This window comes from Microtus oregoni, unplaced genomic scaffold (assembly GCF_018167655.1).
Source record: "Microtus oregoni isolate MIOR12 unplaced genomic scaffold, Mior012 000007F_ref0000211, whole genome shotgun sequence".
Taxonomy (NCBI): Eukaryota; Metazoa; Chordata; class Mammalia; order Rodentia; family Cricetidae; genus Microtus; species Microtus oregoni.
In genome coordinates this window covers 10,820,511-10,845,070 of record NW_024543066.1, presented here as the reverse complement: position 1 = coordinate 10,845,070, position 24,560 = coordinate 10,820,511, and the positions used below count along the sequence as shown (strand labels likewise).

Sequence of the window (24,560 nt, the reverse complement as noted above, 5' to 3'; positions counted from 1 at the left end):
ATGACAGTGTTCAGACATGGTGGCTCAGGGTATGATCATGGAAGGCTAGCCATTTCCAGTCCAACACGCTCTGAATTTGAACCCTTGCCTGAGCTTCTGAGGTTGCTGTTAGACCTATGCTGGCCGGTGGGAAGCATCTGAATGCCAGTCTCTAGGCCTCTGGGTACCTGGCGGAGTGGCCTCAGTGTGCCAAGATGTAGAGAAGGCTCCTGCTTCAGACTCACAATTGGCTCTATCTTGAAACTGGGAAACTGTGAGCAGGTGCACAGTGGTGGGACTTGAGAGACCTGGGACAGCTCAGGGGAAGCCATTGTGGGAAAGCAAAGGGCCACCATCTCCTAGGGAACACCCTGCACAGCATCCCGAGGGTGCTGATGTTAGCGTGTTGGAAAAAGCTCAGACTGTGAAGTCTCAGAACGTGAGCTAGTTACTAGTTGACCTGATAAGTTATGTGGCACGGGTCAAGGGTGACACTCTGGATGTCTCCAGTGCAGGAGATAAAGGGCTTACCATGTCTCCCTGCACGGTGTGAGGATCTAGGGAAGTGAAGGGTGTACCCAGCTGGTGGGGGTGACTGTGATAGGCACGCTTTGTCCCTTTGTGGGAGTGAGACCAGGCTGGTCCCCCACCTGTCTTGTGAAAGAAAGAAAGTGAGGGGTCTTACCGTCTCCCCTTTAGGTCCTGGGTGGCCCTGGAAGAAAAAGGATTTTACGTACATGGTTTAAACAATGAAGCCCTCACCCTGCCTGCTCCAGTATGTTCCTCCTTATGCGGTCCTGTTAGCTTTTGTTCTCAATGCCACCTGTCATTCACTCATCTGCCCAAACCCTAACCTGCAGGCTGACTGGGCCAGGGGCAGGGCTGTCTCCCCTTTCACTTTGCATGCTATGTTAGTAGTTAGCTGCCCTTCAAAGAAGAACAGAGCTGAGAGTGTTTCCCTGGACCCCAGCTACATCCACTATATACACCCAGGGCAGCTGTGCAGGAGTAGGGGGGGATAACTGGCCTTGTGGTGAGTAGACATGACCGCTGTAGCCTCTGGGCTACATGTGGTTGTCTAGGAAGGTGACCAGGTCCCCACCTGAGGTGACACGAGCTATCTGAGGGAGAGTTAAATGTTTATTACACCCCCAGGGCATGCACTTGTGGGGATTCTGAGAGCTTTGAGGGGGCAGCCATCTTCCAGTTGCTATAATTTTTTTTTTTTTTTGGTTTTTCGAGACAGGGTTTCTCTGTGGCTTTGGAGCCTGTCCTGGAACTAGCTCTGTAGACCAGGATGGTCTCGAACTCACAGAGATCCGCCTGCCTCTGCCTCCCGAGTGCTGGGATTAAAGGCGTGCGCCACCATTGCCTGGCTCAGTTGCTATGAATGTTTGGACCAAGACACCAAGTACAAAGGGTTAAGGTGACCAGAGGTGGACCTGAGTATATGCACATGAAGCCTCAGCTATGGAGGGGACCCCAACTTTGAGAAGAACAGGAGACATCTTGGCACTTTGGTGGTACTGAAGCAGCCTGTGCCACTCCACTTCTCTACTGTCCCTGCTGCCTCCTTGCCTCCCCAAAGTCTATGGATGGTTTTTGCTCCACTCCCTGAGCATCCAGCCTGACCACCAGAGACTTTGCCCTGTGGTAGCCTATTGAGGGCAGAGGTGACTTACGCAAATAGTTCTCCCTCCTCTTCCCCTTAGCCAGTTTTCTTTCTATGGAAATATCTTTCAATCTCCTGGGGTGTAGGAGAGTCAGGAGCCCCAGGTGAGTGAGCTGGGCAGAAGAGGGACAGAGCCCAGCTCAAGGGTCTACTTACCCCAAGAATTCACTTACCGGCTTGCCGTCAAGACCAATGGGACCCTGAAAAGAGAAAGGTTTGATGCAAGGGCCAAGTTTCCCAGGTCTCCTGCCCAGGAGGCAGCCCGGGCACAGTGCATTCCTTGAAAACTAATATTGGTCAGCACCGACAAGTGACTCCCCTGATTCTGCCCCCTGAGAACCTATTTAGGCTCCCTGGGCAAGGGTTAAAGGGTACTGCAATGGCCACCCTACTGCTGCTTCCCTGGTAGGCCTCTCTTCAGTGCCTGACCAGAGGCCAATCAGCTCACTTCTCTGGCTCACCATCTGCCCATATCCTGGTATCAAATGGGATGTAGCAGCCGGAAGTTCATTCACTCAGCTCCTGCCTGGCCACCACTATCTATATAGATACCTCGGTTCTGTCTTGTAGCAGGAGCCCAGCCCTGAGCTACCAGCCCATAAAAGGTTACAGAATAGGTCCTTAGCGACTAGGAATCAGAAGGGAAACGTGGCCTCAGGGATTATCTTGGTGCATGCACTTTAACCCAACCAGGCCCAGGACCTACCCATCTCTGCTAATCTTAGCTCTCTGTACTTACCGGAAATCCAGGGAAGCCTCGAGTGCCTGGCTGACCCTGGGAAAAATAGAGCAGCGAAGATGAGTGAGGAGGAGCCAAGCCTATCCTTAGGGCTCATCTCTGTGCCCATCCCTGATTCCATGTTATCACCTATGAGCTGGCTATGGGAGGGTGGAGAGGACAGGAGGGCACATCATAGCAGAGTTCCTGCAGGGACCAAGCTGGGGGGAGGGAAGGAAGCAGCAGCATCCTTTGGGCCTACTTCTAGAAGTTCCCAGGGACACTCCTCACTGCTTGGGCCCCCTGAGCCTTGAATGCAAATAGACAACAGACCAATGGGGCAATCAGGACAGTGTGGGGCTTACTCCGAATTGCACAGAAGTCCTGAACCAAAATCGAGTCAATTTTCTTGATTTATAGGCATTGCTCATGGCTACAACGTTAGGCTGACTTGGGAGTCTGCAGAAATTAACCTTCAAAACTGTTTTCAGACTAGAAGGGGTCAGATTCTTCCTTCTCTGCAGGCTTCTCCCAGCGGCTGGGCCATCTTTGGATTGTCCCTGTCTCTTGGGGAGGAGAGACATCTGGGCTCATTTCTCTATAGGTGCAGAGTGCCACAGAGTCAGCTGTGCACTGGTCACAGCCCAGTGGCTAATGGTCAGGATTCCCAAGAAACACAGAACTGTGGCTTCTGGTCTGAGAGGCTAACCCGAAGGTCAAGGGTACCAGAGAGCCGAGAACCTGAAGCCTGGTCACTCCTCTCCTCAGGATCCAGCAAGGACTTCCCTGCCTCTCGTATCAGTCAGGGTTCCAGCAAGATGGCCCAGCAGGTCAAAACACTTGCCATAAAACCTGGTGACTTTAGTACAATCCCTGGGACCCACAGAGTGGAAAGAGAAAACTGACTTCTACAAATTGTCAGCGCACATGCTCACATGTGTACAAACACACACTACATGTAGTAAAAATTTGATTTGTGCTTTTTTTTTTTTTCCAGACAGAGTCTCACTAAGTAACCCTGGCTGTCCTGGAATTCACTATATAGACCAGGCTGGCCTCAAACTCAGAGATCCATCTGCCCCTGTCTCCTAAGTGCTGGAATTAAAGGTGTGTGCCAATATGTTTTTTAAAGATGAAGCCATCCCCCATTGCATCCCTGTGACCTGGTTACCTCCCTTCCTGTCTCCTCTATGCCTCTCTGTCTGCCCCGAATAGTGGATCACCTGCTTTTCCTGAAACACATGCCAGTTCTCAGCTTGGGGGCCCCTCAGCTTGCAAGGCAGAGCCTCTTTGCAAGTATGGACTGTTGGGTCAGGGAGGCTGAGTTCTAATCCAGCCGCCATCAACAACTGTGTGATGCCAACTCTCCCCAAGTCTCAGTTTCCCCATCCCTAGAATGGGAATAACCAATGAAATCTCATCAGGTCACAGAACTACCCCCAATTCTGCTTGTAACACCTCTAGAAATAGAAGCTACACCATTGGGCGCTTGCTGAATAAAGCTGACCAGATGGGTACCAGAAGCCAGCCAGACTGCTTGTGTTTATTGTATGCCTGTATACAAGCTCGTGTGTGTGTGTGTGTGTACGCAGGTATGAGCCTAGAGGCCACAGTGCAAAGTCAAAAGTCTTCCTTTATCGTTCTTCCCACCAGTTTTAAGGACAGTGTGTCTCTTCGCTGAAACCAGCATTCACTGATTTGGCTAGACTAGCTGGTCAGTGAGTTCTGCGGATCTTCCTGTCTCCGTCTCTGGTGCTGGAGTTACTGACACGTGCCACAATGCCTGACTTTTTCTGTGTGCGATGGAGACCTGACCTCAGGTGCTCACTGCTCACAAGGCAAGCGCTACTCATTGAGCCACCTCCCCAGCGTCTTGGGACCCACAGAGATCTTAATCAAGAAGCAGTTTTTGAGAACAAGATCTCAACCCAGGGACAGTGTCTCTGCACTCATGTGCTGTGACCCTGAACTATTTCCAGGATCCCTGGATCCTTCCTGGGTCTGTGCATAAAATATTCAAAGGCCACTGCACAGGAAGGCCACCCATCTGGCCAGGTGGCATAGAACCCCTTGCCATGTCAGGGTCGGGTGCTGATCCACAGAGAACTGACTAGCTGAAGTCAGCTGCAGTCTCAGGATGGACTTGGGGCACGTGTCCAAAGGCCAGCGAGTGGCAACACCACTCATATGTCAGAGGGCGCTGGCCTCTGTCCTCTCAAGGATAAGAGTTGCTAAGAATAGGCCTAAGGAGAAACCTGGAAACTGTTGCAATGCAACCTCTGAAACCTCCCAACGTAAACTTTCTGTAGCTGCTCTGGACACGGAGGGGCTGGAGGAAAAGGTCAGGAGGGAAGGGTTCCAAGAATCATCTTCATAACATCTCAGCTGTTATTTACATGGCCGGCATAATCACACACTCTGCTAATTACAGTGCTGGCTCCGGTAGGCAGCGCGCATCCCTCCAAGTCCAGGACTAACCAGGGCTTTTTCAAGGCTCTGGGGAGGAATGCTGTCATCGACCACATGGAAATGGGACTCTGCTTCCTGGAGAGGTTGGGCACGAAAAAGGCAGTTGAGGAGGCTTAGGACTGGACTGTAATTTACATCTCAATTTATGCTGAGCTTACAGCCTCTTCCAGTGTTTTCTGGTCATGCCGATTCCAGGCTGGGGAGCTGGCTGTTTGAGGCAATGTATTATTATGGTGTATGCTTTAATATGTTAGACTAGTATTATATATTATTTATATAACATGTGTTATGCGAAGGGTATAAACAAGCAAATATATTTGAGACAGGATCTATGTTGCCCAGGCTGGCTCTGAACTCCTGGACTCAAGTGATCCTCCTGTCTCAGCTTCCTGGGTAGCTGGGATGACAGACTTCCTAATTCCTGGCTTAACTAATCTTTTCTGTTACATTGTTATCTTTTCTGACCAGGTCTGAGTAAAGCTGTTTGTTAAGATCAGCTCCTTGCAGACGCTATCTAATTCACCTTTTGTCTTTGAATTGTTTGCTTTCAATTGTTGTTGAATCGCTCACCTAGAATTGTCATGTTTAGACAGATAAACTTTCCCTGTGGTTTTTGGGTTTTCTGCCATGTTTGAAGAAGAGGCCTTCTTACTGGGAATTATAAAACATGTTCATATTTTGCTCCTATAGTTTATGGTTTCATGTTTGTCATCTTAGCATTTTGTTGTTATTCTTATTTTGTTTTGATTTGGTTTTACATAAATAATATATAATACTAGTCTAACATATTAAAGCATACACAATAATAACAATGGATGGTCAGATAGATATATAGATATAGATATAGTCTGGACCAGTGCATTTAGACAGCACTCACGGCCACTCCCATTCAATGTGCTCCCACTGAGCACAGGGAGAGGCCATGTCTGTATGCTGTGCACCATTGTATACCTCATCCACTTAACACAACCCAAGGGGCCCCCCTGGCCTTGGGATGTATTTCCCAAACTCTTAGAGAATCCTTTACGCAAAGTCCTGGCTGCCCTCTCCAGCCCCATCCTTGCCTTCCCATTCAGTCCTTTTTCTAGGTACTCCTCTTAGTTCAGGAGCTTGGCACCCTCCTGACCCTTCTTCCCTGAGTGGACTCTGTAAGACCTTGAGTGTTGTTCCACTATCTTTTCCTCCTAAAGCCTTTCCTTCCTGGACTGGCCCAAGCCCAGCGGTTCCCTTCCCCCATGTCCCTACTACTCCCTGCTGCAGCTCCCACTATTTGAGCTGTCATGGCAAACGAGATGGCTGTCATAGGCCTGGATGGCAAGCAGTTAGAATCCCAACCTCTACCCAAACCTGGGGGGCTTTACGTTCCTGACAGACACTCAGTAGATATGTCTACCTGTATGAGCAGCTCCTCGTGGGTGAGGATGGGAGCTCAGGTCCTTCCCACTGGTCCCCAAAAAGCAACTGGGGAGCCCATGGAGGGGATGGGTCCCTTGACATGCAGTCATCCCTAGCTTGGCCATGACCTGCCTAGTACCTTGGGGTCTGGCCTCCCACTCCATTTCATACGGCTTCTATGAGGACACTCAGACACTAGATTCCCACTCCTTGGGCCACTGGAATGGAGTCATCCTTCTCCAAGTGCCTGGATGGCCCCTTCTTGTGGGACTCTTGAGCAGGCTCCAGGAGAATGGGCAGGCAGCCCTTAAGAATGGCAAGGCTGGAGCCAGGGTGGTGGTGCCGCACACCCTTAACCCAGCACTCGGGAGGCAGAGGCAGGTGGCTCTCTTGTGAGTTCGAGGCCAGCCTGGTCTACAGAGTGACTTCCAGGACAGCCAAGGCTACACAGAAAAATTCTGTCTTAAAAACCAAAACAAAAAAGAAAGAAAAAAAGAAAAGAAAAGAAAAAAAAGAACGGCAAGCGGGTTGTGGTGAGCAGTATTTATCCTGGGCCTTTCCTGACGGAGTGGAAAGTCGCCTGTCTCCAAGTGCCACCTAAGGCTTGCCTACTTGATCTCAATTCTTAATGTCAAGCAGACTTCTTGTCTGCCTATCTCCTGCTTCCACAGGCTGGCGCTGAAGGGGCAGTTGAGGGGTAGCTTGGTGTCTGATAAGGACTCAGGGTAGTTTGGCCTTCCGGCTGATGATCAGTGGCCAGCGTCAGGGGACTCTGGGCATAGTCAGGACGACAAGTGTCACAGAACCAATGGAGGCACCAGTAAGGGCCATCATCTTCCCCTCAAGGCGAACGTCCTTTCTACACAGCCACACTTCAAGCTGGAAGGGGCTCTTGGGACAAAACTGTGCCCATCATTTACGAGCCTGGTAATCGATGTGGGCACGAGATCCCCACGTTCCTCCTGTGACGTGCTGGGATGTGGGGAAAGGACACATCCTGCCTGTTCTGAACGATCAGCATGTGATCAGTGCCCGTCACTGTGACTTCCTAGTCCTCTACTCCAGCGGGCCACTACCTTGGGAGCGACATACAGATATCCTACATACCAGATATTTGCATTACTATTCAGAACAGTAGCAACGTTATAGTTATGAAGTAGCAACAATTTTGTGGTTGGTGTGTGTTTGTGGGGGGTCACTGCTCTGTGAGGAAATGGACTAAAGGGTCACAACCTTAGGAAGGTTGGGAACCACCCCGCTCCTCACTGTCTGTGCTCCCTGCTCCCTCTGCTTCCTCGTCATATGGCAGGTTCCTCACACTCCTCATCAGGGAAAAGGAGGCCCTGGCCAAACCCCTTCTTCCCTGTGTGCCTGTTTCTTCTTCAGACGGGCTGTACTAGACTATGCTGGATTCCTGCCCCCTCCCTGACACTGGTGAGTGGGCACCTTGGATCCCCACTCCTCCTCCTTCCCATGGTTGTGATAGTTTGCTGAATCCATCACCCACGTACCAGACCGTCCTTAAGGAAGTATGCCAGAGGGAAGTCAGGTGCTAGTTAACTCCCAGGACCTGGTACTGACACTGAGGAGGAGGCTTAGGGTGTGTGGAAGGTGGGTTGGGGCTTCATTAGACCCAGGAGTGGGAGCCTGGGATCAGTGAACTCGGACTGCATCATCTTCTCTTGATTTCGGGAAGGGGAGATTAGTTCCAAAGAAAGCCGGGGCACCCACCCAGGGCAGGCAGCGCCTTTCCCTCCTGTAAACAACAGCAACCGCCTCTCCTGCCTCCCAGCTGCTGGAGTCTTGCGGTGAGAGGCTAGGCCCTGGAACCCTTCCAGGAGGCAGCAGTTTAGGTATAATTAGTCAGCCCACTTTCTTTAACATCAACAGCAACCCTGAAGGCCAACAGCGCTGACCACGCTGACCACACCGAGTGGGATGGCCACACCCGGAGGCCAGTGTCAAAGCTCACCCTCATCCCCCCAAAAGCTCTTTTCATTAACTCTCCCAACCTCCATATCCCCCAAAAGAATAGCAACAACTTACAGGAGGGCCTCGAGGCCCGATGATGGACATCCCCGCATCTCCAGGGGCACCCTGTAGGGAGACAGAGGGTGTATGGAAGGGTGGACAGAGTGGAGAGTAGTGGAAAAATGATGCAAAAAGGGACGGGGGAGCTGGCATTCGGGAGAGGGGATGCCAACCCCATAGACCAAAGGGAACCCAGAGACGATGATTAGAGCCGAGAAGGGCAGGTACAAAGCAGCAAATATGAATAGATATGGGCGGGGGAGGACAATGGGCTCAGGAAGTGCAGAGAGGAGAGCAGGGTCCGTGACACTGAGGGGCAGGCAGGAGACACAGGGAAAGGCCATTCAGCAGTGACAGTCCACCCATTTCACCTAGCAGCACACCCTACAAATGTTAGATAGGAATTACAATAATAGAGGGTCAGAACCAACAACACCCCGGCTGTATGGGCCCAGTAGCCTTGAGTCCAAAGGCTGGATGTCCCAGAGAATGTCCCAGAAGGACGAAGGCTGAGCCCAATGCTCAGCCCCTACAGCATGTTCCCGAGTTACTTGGCTGGTAGCCCTCAGTGCTATCACAGGTGGTTGAACCAGCTGGGTAAACACGGGGTGTATATGTGTAGGGGTCCCCACATGTAAGGGTCCCTACCAGGAGCCCATAGCAAAGGCAGGAGAGGAATGAAAAAGCCCAGGGCCCTGAGTTAAAGTCATGGCAGCTTTCTGAGTTCACACAATGCTCCCGAGAGCTGGAGCTTGGAATGTTCTATAGCCCTTGCGTGGTTAAATGTCTTAAATGTCCTACCTCACATACAGGTAGTGGTGGTTTAAAGCCAGGAAGTGTAGCATTGTCAAGTGGTGGACGTAGCTGAGGGCAAAATGCACAGTTTGAAGGGAAACACTGCTCCTTAGCAACTGTGTGATTTGGGACAAACTAATTCATGTCTCTGTTCATTTCCTAAACTATGGCAGGGAAAAGAACACCTATCATCATATAGATGGAATATGGAAACTGCATGGGATAGAACTGGGAAGTGTTGAGAAGCGCCATGTGGTCTGAGGAAGGCGATATGTCTCTCCTTGCCAGTTTCACGCCCATAGGATGGAACCAATAGTTTCATTCCATTTGGAAGACCGGCCAGTCCTATGGTCAGTAGCCTCAGCACACGGGGCTGCTCTCCAGCTCTGTCACCTTCTAGCTGTGTGACCATGGCATGCTACTTTCCTTCTCTGTGCCTTGTGTACAGAGAACTAGTAAAGCTTCCAGGAAGGGCTGTCAGTGTCAGCTGGCTCATTAGAAACAACAACACTCACAGTGTGCCTGAGGCTGGAGTGTGCCGGAGGCTTGGAGCAACTATCACTGTTAGCGTTTGTTCTTACTTTGGGGATAGAATACTCTGTTGCAGAAACTGTGTGTGTGTTGGGGGAGTCTCATGCCTCCAGGCAGAGGCAGGAGGTTGGAAGAACGTTATGAGTTTCAGGTCAGCTTAGTCTATGCATGGAGTTTTAGGCTAGCCTGAACTACAAATCAAACTCTGTCTTTAAAAAAAAAAAAAAAAAGGGAGGTGAGAGGCAGACAAAAGAGGCCCATAACACTGATATGTCCAGTGTCTATGAGGAGGGAGGAAAAGCTAAGGACCAGGAATCCCAGGTTCTGGTCCCTACTACGTTACAGCTGGGGACATCCGACAAACCCTAGTCCTTCCCTGGATCTTACTTTCAGGTCTGATTGGATAGGTTACACTCTGAAATCTCCAGAACCCACCAGGCTGCTCTTTCAGGATGGCCCCTGCTCCTCATGCTTCCCTCCATCCCGGGAATTCTGGCTTCCCAGGCGGGTGGAGGGTCCCTCTCTGTGACTCTGGGGTCCCCCCTGGGCAGTCCCAGTTACACAGCAGTGACAAGCCAGTCTCCTCTTGTCAGGGGTGGGTGACAGTTCACAGCTAGGAATCAGAGCAATGGCATCCATTATGTGGTGAAGGCAAGTCAGGACAGACACACTGAAGCTGGACAGCTGGGACCCTGCCCAGGAATCCAAGGGCTCCACACCAGGGTGTGGAGGATGTTAATCTGAAAGCCTCCCAGTAAGAGATGAGGTTGGGATGAAGGTGGAGGGGCAGCAAGGACTCACCTTCTCGCCTGGTTGACCTTTGACACCCTGGGCAGGCAGCCCCACGAAACATAGGGTGTGGGGTAGAGAGGGTCGCGGGGACGGGGGAGAGAAAAAATAGGATGAGAGACAGACACTGACATAAGAATCCGTGTTAATGGCACAGCAACTGAGCAAAAGCAATCACCGTGAAATAAGAAACAGCACAACAGAACACAGATGCAGGCACGCGACGGCCATCTCAGCCAGCAGGCACGGCCAGCTGCTCTCCATCACGAGGAGAGGAAACGGGGACCCTGTCCAAGTGCTGCGTGCACGTGTGAGCTAGCAAGTGAGTGAGCGAGTGAGACACACACACACACAGGGAGAGAGAGACAGAAAGACAGAGAGAGAGACAGAGAGAGAGAGACCCAACCTAGTCAGGAAACCTCCCTGAGCAGCCAAGGTCCAATGGCTTGTGATCATGAACCCCAGGAGCTGTAGGCATGCGGGGAGGGGGGGGGGGGATGGGAGTGGGGAGGGGAGGAGGAGACACGACAAAGACAGAAGGTGGCTACTGGACCTAAGTGGCTCAGGTTTGAAATCCCAACTACTTGGAAACTGAAGCAGGAAGAACACAAGTTCAAGGCCTGTCTGAGCTAGAAAGTGAGTTCGAGGACAGCTCGGGCCAACTTGGTGGGATCCTGTATCAAAGATAAAGTCTAGAGAGAGCAGGGGATTGAGCCCAGTGGTAGGATGCTTGCCTCCTAAGTTCAATCACCAGCACTACAAAAAATGGCAGCAGTGGCAGGAAGCCGGAGATGCAAATTCTGCCAGGATGGAGGGTGAGTCTAGTACACAAAGAAACCTGAATACCTAGTCTTGGGTCCCTTGTCACCACAGTGGCCAATGGACAGGCAGCTTCAAACTACCCAGCTCCCAACAGGCCAGTGGTGCCACCTCTGGTGAATAGCTGGAATGACCCAGGAATTTCACACCTACTGGTCACTGGCCACTCCAGTCCTTATCAAGTGGTTTATGCCAGGACCCCTAGCGAGCAGCCAAATGGGCCATCCCACATTTAAAATAGCACCAGCAGCGGAGAAGTTCCAAAGTGGTTGGGATGGAGATTTGCCCAGGAGGTGGGAGGCTTCCGGTGGCTCCCCTACCTCACCCCATTGCCACCACACAGGAAGCTCTGGTGGGGGAGGAGCGAGAAAGAGTAGCCGGAAGTACATGTTTCACTCAGCAGGACTTCCTGCAGGCCAGCTGCTGCACCCAGGGGAAAAAGCTCCCAACACCTACCTAACAGGAGCAAAGACCATATAAGTCAGTTGGCTTGGGTAGAGGATCAGCTCCGCCCGCTTCCTGGGTAGACTTTACCCATAAAATGGGATCTTTAAGGCTGGGGCAGAGGCAGTGCCTTGCTAGGTGCATACAACACAAAGCCTTGCGGAAGGATGGAAGGGTCATGTCTCATCTCTGGATGGGATCCAGTGACAGCACACACGGACCCGGTGTCTAATGGGTAGAGATGGATGGAGCAGAACCATGGGGCAGGCAAAATGTCTGGTGTCCTGGTCTAGAAGTGGTGTGAGCACTGCATGGAGGGGGGCGGGACTCCCACACTCTGACAGGTCTTGGTAGTCTTATGATACTGAAGAATGAAAATGCTGTTTTTACCCACTCTCCCTGGGTACCAAGTTTTGTTGACTGCATGTGTGTGTGGGGGGGGGGTGAGGGAGCAGTGGGCAAGAGCTTCGAGGTTGCTGGGGTCCCCATGAGATACCATTTACCCAGAAACTGGTAAATGTTGGGCAAAACGGCATCAACTAAGGTGACTCCCCAGCGCCATGGAGGTGGCCCCTCACAGCTCAGGTTGCATGGAGGACCTGAACCGAACTCTGGAATGTTCCAGGCCTCTGGGACACCCTCCTTTCAGCTGTGATATTAGGGGTGAACCACCAGGATCCAGGGCCCAGATGTGGAGCCTGGCTATCTGTGCATGAGTAGCCGCTTAATCATTTCTTAGTACATAACCTTGAGAAAGACATTTATCTTTTAAGCCTTGGCTTTCTCATCTGGAGTACTAGAGGACAGGGGACGTGGGGGTGGAGAGAAGGGCAGAAATGGTGCCTCTCAGCATGCAGTTTTCTCGAGGACTGAATGAGCTGATATGGGAAGGCTCTTTGGTTTGGTTTAATACTCAGCGTGATGTCAGTACTAGCAAGAGTTGCCTAAGCTTTGGGTACCCCAACTCCATGCTAGCTCCAGCCATGCAAATTCACACACAGATGTCACAGTCATGCTTAAGACCAATAACATCACAGAGTCACAGGCAAAGCCAGTAGTGATGGTGGCGGGAGCACGCTGGAGGAGAAAGCTGAGGCTGGTGTGTAGTTAGGAGTCAGATGAGATGCGCAGCCCTGACTATGGCCACGTCCTGGCTATGTCCTGAAGCAGGAATGCCCTTCACCACCACACACTTCTGTCTTTCTAGACCCTGGAGGGCTTCATCCTGAGGCTGACAGGACTCAGTGCCTGCATCCAGGCTTCTCATGACGCTGACCAACCATTCTCATCTTCCCTGAGCTCGTCCCTCACTTTCCACGAAGGAAATATTAACTATATATACCTTCATGGGGACCTAGATGGACAGCCTAGAACCAAGCCCTGTCTTTGGCACTTCTGAGTGTAGCATCCATCCACAGAGGACACCGTGGCAGAGAGTGGCTGTTCTGAGGATGGTTGCAGGGGCAGCTGGTGTCTTGGAATACCTAGGTCTCACTCTATCCCCGTGTGTCCAGTGACTTTCTTGCTTTTTTCCTCTGTTGCCCAGTATTCTGCAGAGTATTTAGTCCCTGTGTCTCCAAGAATGCATTCCAAGACCCCAGCAGATGACAGAAACACTAGTTCGCACCAGACCTTATGTTTGCTGTGTCTTGGCACAGTAAGAGATTAAAAACAATAACTTGTATTTAATAGTACAAGCTTAATTATTTTCTAAGAGGCTGGTCAAATGCGGTCTCTCTTGAAATATCTGACTGTAGTAACTCAAATCATGTATGCAGGTGAACTACAAGGTGTTTCATACAGACTGGAGACTGGAATAATGTGTCTTCCCTTCCTTTTCCTTGGCCTTCCTGAAGTTGCCCTGGGCAGCACCTTACCTTGTACTGAGGACAAGCCAGCATGGAGAAGCAAGCCATGCTCCCCCCCCCGCCCCCCGCCCAAGCAGGGACATGTGGGCCAACTCACCACACGTCCAGGCATCCCGATGGCACCCTTGTCCCCCTGATGAAGGAGGTGGAAATAGTCACTGTGGCTGCCACTTGCCAGAGAGTCCCATGTGCTCGTGTACGCCTGACTTGGGGACACGGCTAGGCAGCTTTGTTGGGGCAGCTGGGACAACATCTGGAGTGGCACCGAGTGTCACGTGGACGTCACAGATGACATCCCAGGAGACCTCACTAACCAGTGTCAGGACCTCAAAGCCTGGATGGAACCAGACTTCTCATCTCTCACTTATGGTTGTCGGCACTCAAGCATGGTGCTATAGAACGAAGGTTACAGTGGGAGATCATCAGCCTGGGCCTCAGTTTCCTTAGGTGTCTCCAAGGCCCTTTCTCCCTTAGGCTTGTGTCATGGCAACCCATCAGGGATAGCCAGAATGGGGCTAAGAGTCATCATCCTTGACTTGAAGACACAGAGCAAGAAGAAGGACGAACGGCTTCCCTAGGTCTGTCTGCCAGAGCCAGAGAAGCAATGCCCCTGCTCTGCTGCTTCCCCTTCTGCTCTGGGGCTGTGCCCCGCCCCCTCTCCTCACAGGCTGCTCCAGCGTGTGAATTCACATGCTTTGTTTTGTAGCCAGGGTTACATCCTCTAACTCTGGAAATCTGCTTATGAAGTTTTCATTCGTCCCCCTTTCGGCAGAAAGTATTTTTTTGTAATCACAGGCATGCAGACATCATAAAAATCTGGGGTGGGGCCTCAAAGAATGAGGAGCAACAGGGTACAGAAGATGATGTCCAGCCTCCTGGACAGGAGACTGCCCTGAAATTCCCCTGGTGTGTGTGTGTGGTGTTGTGGGGGTGTTCTGGGGTCACTCTGGATCTGCTGAGGCACAATGCCTCAAGGGACAAGCGGCATCCCAAGACATATGTGGGACACACAAGAAATGCTGTCAGCTCCTGTTAGGCCGACACTGTCAAGATCAAGAGTCTATGAGCAAAGCGTTCTGCTAAGAATGGCACAGGGCCGGTTGTGAGCACTGACCGTTTCCCTAGCCTCCCTGAGCACCAGTCTTACTGAATGGGAGATGGACGGTGAGAGCTTTGAGGTGGCTGAGGTCCTCATGGGATGCTCCTGCCTTATACCGAGAACCTGACATCTGGTGACTGTTGGGCGAAATGGCATAGACTAAATAAAGCAGAAGCCTGCAGCCGCACCATGGTTCTGTATGAATGTTTGTTTTTCCTGTCCCTTATATGCTAATGACAGACCAGCAAGGGTGTACCTGCTCGTGGGCCACCTCACAACCCTTCGCATGGAAGCCAGACCCTCAACCAGTGGCACTGCCCCTCCCACTGAGGACACACCAGGCCCGTGCCTGTTGTCAGCTCTGACTCTGATGACCTCACAGTCCACTCATGCTTGGGCTCTTGAATGATATTCCAGGGTGCTGTGGGTCTTGGATTATTTTTCCTTTCTTTTGGAAAATAATGTTCTTTGCAGCCCTGGCCATAAAAAGCTCGGGTTAGGGACAAGCATGGAAAGGCCAGTGGCTGGAAACTGGCAGCATCCTCTGCTCTGTGAATCGCCCCCTAAATGCCTTTTAAAGGTGGACATTGTAAGAAAAGCCCACCCACATTCCTCTCAGTCACCTGACCATAGCCCTGCTTAAATTTCACAGGGACCAAGACACCCGCCCTGCTGAGCTGTAGCACTGGGAGAATCTCAGCTAAGCCCAAACCTTCTTCCACGTGTACTGGACTAATAAAGTTACTAGTGACTGATTCTAGAGGCTGTTGGATTAGTCGAAAGGCTATATTATAATTTATATCCAAAAGGTTCTAGAATCCAATGGGAGTGGGTTTTTTAGCAAAGGGATACAGGGAAGACAGATATCAAAGATATCTCCTGTAAGGCCTCCTCCCCTGCATCCATTTTATACCCTGCCTAAGTACTCCAAAACCCATCCATGCCTTTCCTTAACCCCCTAAATGGATACAGCACCTTGTCTGAGCCACTCCCTGCTCCAAAGCCACAGTATTTATATCCAGTCTTCATCTCATTTATCTAAACAGATAAATCGCTCAGAAGACTTTAAAGATGGTACTCCAATAAAGGTCAAGCATGCCCCAAAAGAAAGTACAGTGCTCAGCGGTGTGTGATAACCCATTAACAATCCACTGTTGGGAAACTCGGACAGGCTGAACCATGCACGTGACCCTCCTGAGCCTGAGACTCTGTCTTCCCATCACTAAAATGGATTTGGGAATACCCATTTCTCCGAGTTGTTACTTTTTTTCTCTGACTCATGGAGGGATCAAGGCTGGGGATGCTCAGAATGCGGGGGACTTATTAAAGCTCCAGGAAGGGATGGCTATTCACATGGCTTCTATCCACTTTTGTCCAAACTCCCTCGGGTTACTCAGCCTCTGGCAACTAGGGAGAATCAAAGGTTTTGCATTCACCTTTCACTAGAGGGCACAGGAAGACTAGAACAGCAGTTTGAATGTCATCTGCCATGAAAGATGATGGGAATGACCCAGGGGTTGACCAGTTGTCCCAGCTCCCCCATTATAAAACTATCTATTCAGTGTTGGGAGGGTCTGCTACTGGGCCTAACTGCATAACACCTTAGGAGGGTTGCCAAGAACTGTAGCCATAGATCCCAGGTATTCTCCAATGTTCCAAAATAGAGGACATGGGAATGGTTTTACCTTCCACTACAGATTAAACACTCCAGAGAGAGGTGACACTCAGAGAACTGTAAGGAGAACTGGCCACCCAACTCAGCCAGTCAACAGACTGAGAAAGACTAAGTGATGGGGGCTGGAGTGTGGCTCAGTCCAAGAGTATCTGAAGCATGCCACAGCCTCAGGCTCTGTCCCCAGTACCCACATGAAAAGGAGACAGAGAGATAAGAAATGAATTACTTACAGGGAGTCCAGGTCTTCCCGTGGGGCCCTGAAATAAAGAGGTAGAGCATGAACTTGATACAGGTCAGAATTATGAAATGTCAATGGGGTAACACTACTCCAGTCAGTTGTGACCTCAGGGAAGTCCCCTGTACTCTGGGAGCTTGTTTGTTATCAAAAATATTATTGTTATCAAAACAATAATATTGTTTGTTATCCTTTCTGTCATCCATCCATCCACAAAGCCAAGCAACCAGGACCTCCTGTATGCCAAGCCCAGGAATAGGACAGGAAACAGAAAGATGATATGTCCCTTCCCATGACTCAGGAGTCACTGGGGCTTTGCCTCTCACTAGCATACTTGGTCTCTGAGCCCTTCTGTTTGGCTCCTTGTGGTTCTCTGGGCACCACTTATGCCCACTGGCCCTGACTAGGAAAGGGTTGAGATGACATCCAAGGGTCAGAGATAGTCAGGACTCTGTGTTCCTTGTCCTACTACATAGATGGAGAAGCCAAGGGTAAGGCAGAGCCTGCCATCTGTTATGATGCCCCTGGTGCATGGGCCACATCTATACTGGTGACATGGAGCCAGAGAAGGGGAAACCCCACAGAAGACCATGAGGGACCCAGTAGGACTTGCTTTGATGTGTGAGACCACATAAGATCATCCATTCTGTGATTGGTCTGTAGTGGGATGGGAGATGGGAGCTGTTCTGCCTTCCTCATTTCTGGAACCCAATAGACAAAAGTCTCTATAATATGAGTAAGAGAAGAACACCAGCTAGGCTATGTCGACCTAGAATCATCCTGGCACTTGGGAGACAGAGGCATGAAGAAGAAGAAGTCTAGGCCAGTATGGGCTACAGAGCAAGACTCTGTCTCCAAATAAGCAAACATAAATAAAAAGGAATTATCCAACAAATATCCTAACAATTATACTTTTCATCAAAATAATATATACTTGAAATCTCTCAGGAATCCATGAAATCCAGAGAGTGGCATTTTTCTAGAGCTGGACCCTGACCTCAGATGGGTTTGACTCAAAAGTGCTGCTAAGGTACTATAATAACAGCCACCCTCCTCTGCCAAGAAGGGGGAGATTTCTGAGATACTCTCAGGAGCTGTACCTGCATGGATCAGTAGGACTAATATTGTAAAAAATCACCATCCCGGAAATACACACATACACAACCAAACAAACCACAAAACCCAGGATAGCTAAAACAATCCTGAATGACAGAACTGCTGGAGTATCACCATCCTGGATTCAAACTGTATTGCAGAGCTATAGAAATAAAAACAGCATGGTCCTGGCATAAAGACAGACATGCTGATCATGGAATTGAGCTGATCAGTGGAACTGAACTGAAGATCCAGTCTCACACACCTATGGACACCTGATTTTTGACAAAGAAGTAAAATATAAACATTGGAGAAAACAGTCCCTTCAACAAATGATGCTGGTCAAACTGGATGACTGTGTGAAGAAGAATGAAAATAGATCCATATCTATCACCCCGCACAAAACTCAACTCTAGATGCTTCAAGGCCTTCAACATAAGACCAGATGCCTTGAATCTGATAGAACACTAAGACCAAGAGTTAATGCATGGGACCTCAAAAAAGCTGAAAAGTTTCTATATGGCAAAGCACACACTGTTATTCAGGCAAAGCTGCAGCCTATAGAGTAGGAAAAGATCTTTACCAGCTGTACATTGATAGAGGGTTAGTATCTAAAATACATAAAGAATTTTTTTAAAATTTGAACATCAGGAAACAATAACCCAATTCAAAAAATGAGGTACAGATCTAAACAGAAGGTTCTCAAAAGATGGAATGGCTGAAAAGCACTTAGAGAAACATTCAACGTCCTTAGCCATCAGGTAAATACAAATTAAAACTACTTTGAGGCCGGGCGGTGGTGGCGCACGCCTGTAATCCCAGCACTCGGGAGGCAGAGGCAGGCGGATCTCTGTGAGCTCGAGACCAGCCTGGTCTACAGAGCTAGTTCCAGGACAGGCTCCAAAACCACAGAGAAACCTTGTCTCGAAAAAACAAAAAAAAAAACAAAAAACAAAAAAAAAAAAAAAAAAAAAAAAAAAAAACTACTTTGAGATTTCATCTTAACCCAGTAAGAATGGCCAGGATCAATAAAGCAAATGGCAGTTCAGACTGGTTAGGAAGTGGGGTAAGGGGAACACTTATCCACTGTGGGGTGGGAGTGCAAACTTGTGTAGTCACTGTGGAAATCAGTGTGGCAGTTCCCCAGGAAGTAGGAATCAATCTATCTGAAGATCCAGCTATACCACTCTTGGGCAAAGGACTCTATATCCTACTATAGAGACACTTGCTCATCCACATTCACTGCTCTCTATTCATAATACTCAGAAATTGGAAACTGCCTATCTGTTCAGCAACCGATGAATGGATTATACGATGGAATGTTATTCAGATATTAAGAAAAATTAAATTATCAAAGTCACAGGCAAATGGATGAAACAAGGAACAATCATCCTGAGTGAGGTAACCCAGACCCCAAGAGACACATATTGTGTTTTGTATTATTTGTGGAGGTTAGCTTTTAAGTTTCCAGTATGTTTGTTTTAATTCAAATAACCGCAGAGGTTAGGTACCTAGTAAGAAACTACAGGGAGGAGAAGAGCTCTCAAGGAAGGGGAAATAGAATACAGTATTAAGGGGGGGACAAAGGGGAAACTAGAGTAGGAGGATTAAATAAGGAAGGGAATGGGAGGGTATGGGAGTAGCAACTAACACTAAAGGCCACTTGAAAACGATACGGAAGCCTACTACTCTAATAGCTTCTTAAAATATAAGCGAACATGAAAGAAATATAAATGGAGTCCCCTAATAGGGGAGACAATACCTCAACTAGACATCTTATGCCACCGAGCAAAACCTCCAGTCTAGGAATGAGTTATATATCATTGAGATGTTGGCCAAAGGGACCCCATGGGAATGCTCAAACATTCAAGCTGTTGTCAAGGCTATCATTTGCTCTCCCCAACCTGATGGTAAGGGCCTACTGCTGAAGACAGCACTTATGCCACTGATCACAGAGAAGTCGAGCTGATGCCTATCTAGAATCTTCACCCTAATGACTAGTGTTCATGGCACTAGAAGGTACCTTGCACACTACAAGAGGAGAAAGGTAAATGCCAACCCAGCTATAACCCCGTGACCTACAACAGCAACCTGCCTGCAAGATATACTTGTGCGATAGCGGCACAAATGCTATGGGAGTAACCAACTACTTTTTGTTTTTTGACTGAATTTAAGACCCACTCCATGAGTTGGAACACCAGACCCTGCTTGGGTACCCAAAACCTGAGACTAGATAGGTCATGGGCCTAGGGGAAAACCTAGTACTATTATTCTGAGAAAGGGACATAGCGACAAAATGGCATAGTGCTATACCCATAGATCAGTGCCTTGCTTGACCCACGTCAGAGAAGCTTCTTCTCAAAGTAGTCGGTAACTAACACAGAGACACACAACTGGACGATACGCATAGAGTGAGAGACTTTGGAGCACTCAGCCCTGAAAGGGGATGTCTTCACTGAACCTTGCCTCTCAAGGCCTGGGAAACTACAGAAGAGGAGGCAGGAAGAGTCAAAGAGCCAGAGGTGATGGATGACTCCAGGGAGCAGTTTCCCAGACACAAGACTGAGGCATATGAACTCACAGAGACTGTGGCAGCATGCACAAGACCTACACAGGTTCAAGCCAGATGGGGGCCCAGAACTGAGGGGGAAGTAGACACGGGGTCCCACCCCTAACCAAGAAGCTGTCTACAGTTGACACCCAGTAGCAAAGGGGGAAATTTCTCCATTGGAGAAAAACTAAATATGTGTCAGCCACACTTCAGCACAGGTCCCATGCCCAGGAGTACTTGGCCCACACAAAACAAACTCAGTGGCAATTCTGTGGACCTTTTGCTTCTCTTTGCTTAGGTATTTTTTTTTGTCTTGTGAGTCTTTTGCTTGTTTATTTTGATTTTCGTTTTTGTGGTTTTTTTGTATGTGTTTCTTGATTATTTTTATTTTTGTTTTTTTGTTTGTTTTTGAAAGTGAGTGAGAGAGAAAAGAACATAAAGCTGGGTGGGAAGGGAGGTGGGGAGGATCTGGGAGGAATTAGGAGAGAAAAACACGATCAAGTTATAGGATAAGAAAAGAAGGTTTTCAATTAAAAAAAAAAAAGTGCTGAGCCTGAGCCCTGGCACATAAGGTGGAGGCCAGCACAAGTGAAGGTGTTTCAGTAGCAGAGATAAAACCTTCTGGAACAGGAGCAAGTGCTGTGTGGTCAGCCCACCTGTGCTCAGTTTTGGCTCTGCACTTACGATATGAGTGATGCGGGTGACCTTAGGGAAGTGACTTGGTTTCCTTGTGCCTTCATTTCCTCAGCTTGAGAACGGGAGAACAGGAACTGAGTAATCACCCACCTTTTACAACAAGGTAACTAGTGTAACACTGAACTCCGGGAGGGACTCACGTACAGCAAGCAAGTGCTAAGTGAAGGTTGGCATGAGCCATTATTAGAAGGGGACAAGGGAGTGAGGCACAGGACCAGGACAAGCTTCACTGGATGTCCATGGCATTCCTACACAACTGTAGACTGACTTTTCCAACAACCTAATTTACCTTTTTGCATTGGAACAACAGGGAACGTGAAGCCCAGTTTTTCTGCCTCTTCTGTTCAGTTCCCCACCTCTATTTCCTTACCTAGTCCGTCCCAGCTTGCTTTCTGGGGCTGTAATAAAGACCATGACCAAGGCGGGAAGGTTATGTGGCTTACACATTCAGATATCAGTCCATCATAAAGTCATGGTAGGAACTCAAGGCAAGAACTGAAGCAGAGGCCATAGAGGGGCATTGCTTACTGGCTAGCTTACCATAGCACCCTCATTGTTTTCTTATACAGCCCAGCAAGGGCAGCATCATCCACAGTGGGCTGGGTCCTCTCCCACTCCTATCACTAACCAAGAAGATAACTTGCCCACACATCAATCTGATGGAGGTATTTTTTTCAGCTGAGAGTCTCTTCCCACATGACCCTGGCTTGTGTCAAACTGACAAAAACCTAACTAGTACATATTTTTAAATCCCTCTCTCCCAAGGTGAGGTGGGATAGAAATAAATAAATCAACAGGAATTACAGATTTTTATTTTAATCGGAGTGTGCTGTGTGCTCCTATAACTTCAGTGATGAGAAAGGGAGCGGGGAAGACAGCTTCTGCCTTGGACACCAGGGTAGGGACAGTGGGAAAGGCTAATCTGCTACCCTTTGCTAACTCCTGCTGCCATATGGATGCATCCTCCATGGTGTGTGCCAACCTTGTGCCCATGGGAACCTGGGTATCCCCTCTGGAGTACAGAGCCAGGCCCTAGGAGATGGTCCACAGGGCAGCAGGCGGGCATCTGCCCAACGCTCACCTCTGGCCATCAACCTCCTTCCTTTGCAGGAAGCAGAGAACACAGGGCTTAGGAAGCTCCCCCATCCCTCTTCCTCCTGCTGCTTTTTAGTCTTTTTAGACAGAGCTGGGCAAAGACCTGGGGCCTCTCATCTGCTTCAAGCTTACACGTACAAAGAACTACCTGGACCTTGTCCCTTGCGCCACAGCTCAGGAAGGTAGAGATTGTTGAGTAGGGACTTGTACCCCACTTCCTTTGTCAGTCCCCAGAATCCAGGAGCGACAGTACCGACTCTGGCTGGGAACAGCAAGCCAGACAGCCTGACACAACTCTAAGGATGCTAAAGTTCTTGCCCCCTCTGGAGTGTCCTAGGATGAGGCAGACGTGGATTCTCGTCTTTAAAAAAAGGAAGGGATACAGGACCCCAAGTCAGCAGGTGGCCTATCACAGTTCCTTTACAAAAAAGACAAAGTCTTAGGCAGCCTGGGCTGGCCTTGAACTCTCTATATAGCTGAGAATGAGCTTGAATCTTCCTGTCTCCATCTCCCAAGTGCTGGGATTTATGCTGGGAATTAAATCTGGAGTTCCACGCATGCTAGGCAAGCGCTCTACCAACTGAGCCACAACCCCAGCCCCTGCCATCTATTCTGGAAGATGGGTGACAGGAATGACCCTTTGACACCCCTAAACTAACCATGATAATGCACTTCCTCCTTGACTGCTATCAGACAAGGTACTGGCAGGATTCTCGGGTGGGGGTTGGGATTTCAGGGTAATCACAGAGTACTGAATAAAGGTCTCTTTAAGAATCAGGTGTGCCACTATGTTCATAGCAGCATTGTTTGTCATAGCCAGAACCTGGAAACAACCTAAATGCCCCTCAACTGAAGAACGGATAAGGAAAATGTGGTACATTTACACAATGGAGTACTACACAGCAAAAAAAAAAAAAAATGACATCTTGAATTTTGCAGGAAAATGGACGGAGCTAGAAAACATTACTTTAAGTGGGGTAATCCAGACACAGAAAGACAATTATCACATGTACTCACTCGTAGGTGGTTTTTAAACATAAAGCAAAGAAAACCAGCCTACAAACCACAATCTCAGAGAATTTAGACAACAATGAGAATACTAAGAGAGACTTACATAGATCTAATCTACATGGGAAGTAGAAAGTAGAAAAAGACAAGATCTCCTGAGTAAATTGGGAGCATGGGGACTTTGGGGGAGGTTTGGAGAGGGGGGAGGGGAAAGGAGCAGAGAAAAATGTAGAGCCCAATAAAAATCAATTAAAATAAAAAAAGAATCAGGTGTGTCATGGGAGAGAGTAGAAGAGGGGAGGAAGGAAGGGGAGCAGAGAAAAATGTATAGCTCAATAAAAAAATTATCAGGTGCACTGGCTTCTCAAGAAGGGTACTCTCTTCCTCTGGCTTCCATTGGTTCCTCACAGCCCCAAAGTTACCTCATAGCAACTCAGGAGGGAGGGCCAGGAGGGAGGGGTGGGACAGAATTCAGTAACCTTGAGAAAGATCTGATGTGAAGTGGCTGGGCCCTTTCTGAGCCAGTACCCTCAGGTCTTTTGTCGGGCTATCAAATGCTGTCCCTCAAAGAGCATGTGATTCTGGCTTTGGGTCCTTTACCTTAGGGAGGTGTTTTCCTTGGGTTCTTCTCTGGGCGACTGGAAAAGGTCCAGCTCCCTGCCCACGCTGGGACTAAGGCCCAGAAAGCAGGATATGTTGCCTCTACTGCCACTGCCACCACCAGCCTCAGCTGCCCCTCGGGGCCTGGCCAGAATGGGGCTGCCCACGCAGGGGTGTGGGTGGCACTCCGGAGTCTCTCTATCTTGGAGCTGTGTCCTGACCTGCTTTCTGCATGGCACAAAGACACTGGAAGAACCTAGCTGGGTAATCTTTCTTCTTTCTCATAGCTACCATTTCTTCGAGTGTTGTTAGAGTGTGTGTGTGTTTGTGTGCATTTGAAAAAGGTAGGACAAAATAGCCAAGAAGGGTTATGCCGATCTTCTAGAATGAAATGGAGGCCAGAAGGACAGGGTAGCCATTATCTTGCCCTGAGGGGATGCAGAGTACTCCATCTTTGTGGCACCCGGGGAAGGACCCTCCTGGAGGACAGCAGGGGGCTGGCTGTCAGCGCCCCACCCAGGGCCCTGTTACCATAGATGACACAGGCCTTTGAGACGCACACGCGGGGACCAGCTGCAGCCTGTACTTACAGGAGGTCCTGAAAAAGAGAGAAAAGGGCTGGTCAGTGTCACTGCTGCCAGAGGGACACAGTGGGGAGGTCACCTTAGAAACAACATCCAAGAATTCTTTGGCAAACGGGTTTCCATCTGGTCTTCAAAGTTCCTCTTTTCCTGGCTCACTCCTGCCGGTGTAATCCATTTCCCCTTTATTTTGCCTCCCTATTTTTATTATTGGATGAGAAACGCAGGGCTTGGGACCCCAGGCTTAGTACGGAGAGGGGTCTAGTGGTCTCTACCCCTCACCTTCCCGACTGTCAAACTGCAATCTTGGGGTCCTGCCAGTGTTTGCATTCCAGGTTGTTCCTTGGTGGCCTCCAGTGCATGAGCAGAAAGGTCACAGAAGACGCTGGAGAGATTGATGCTCTTAGCATGCTCA

At 49.3% G+C, this 24,560-nt stretch overlaps 1 protein-coding gene across 7 annotated transcripts in view; it reads right to left on the bottom strand.

The window, feature by feature from the left end:
* Positions 1 to 24,560, bottom strand: part of Col13a1 (collagen type XIII alpha 1 chain) — a 137,117-nt gene that overhangs the window by 57,515 nt on the left and 55,042 nt on the right. For 4 of the 7 annotated variants that reach the window (XM_041655791.1, XM_041655795.1, XM_041655797.1 and 1 more), the window contains exons 3-10: positions 24,155 to 24,162; positions 16,515 to 16,541; positions 13,608 to 13,643; positions 10,392 to 10,418; positions 8,280 to 8,330; positions 2,391 to 2,426; positions 1,825 to 1,851; positions 665 to 691 (exon numbers count right to left, since the gene is read on the bottom strand). In XM_041655791.1, coding sequence (XP_041511725.1) covers positions 665 to 691; positions 1,825 to 1,851; positions 2,391 to 2,426; positions 8,280 to 8,330; positions 10,392 to 10,418; positions 13,608 to 13,643; positions 16,515 to 16,541; positions 24,155 to 24,162 — 239 coding nt within the window. The remainder of the gene's footprint in view (positions 1 to 664; positions 692 to 1,824; positions 1,852 to 2,390; positions 2,427 to 8,279; positions 8,331 to 10,391; positions 10,419 to 13,607; positions 13,644 to 16,514; positions 16,542 to 24,154; positions 24,163 to 24,560) is intronic. The other 3 variants (XM_041655794.1, XM_041655796.1, XM_041655792.1) reach the window with 2 other exon arrangements.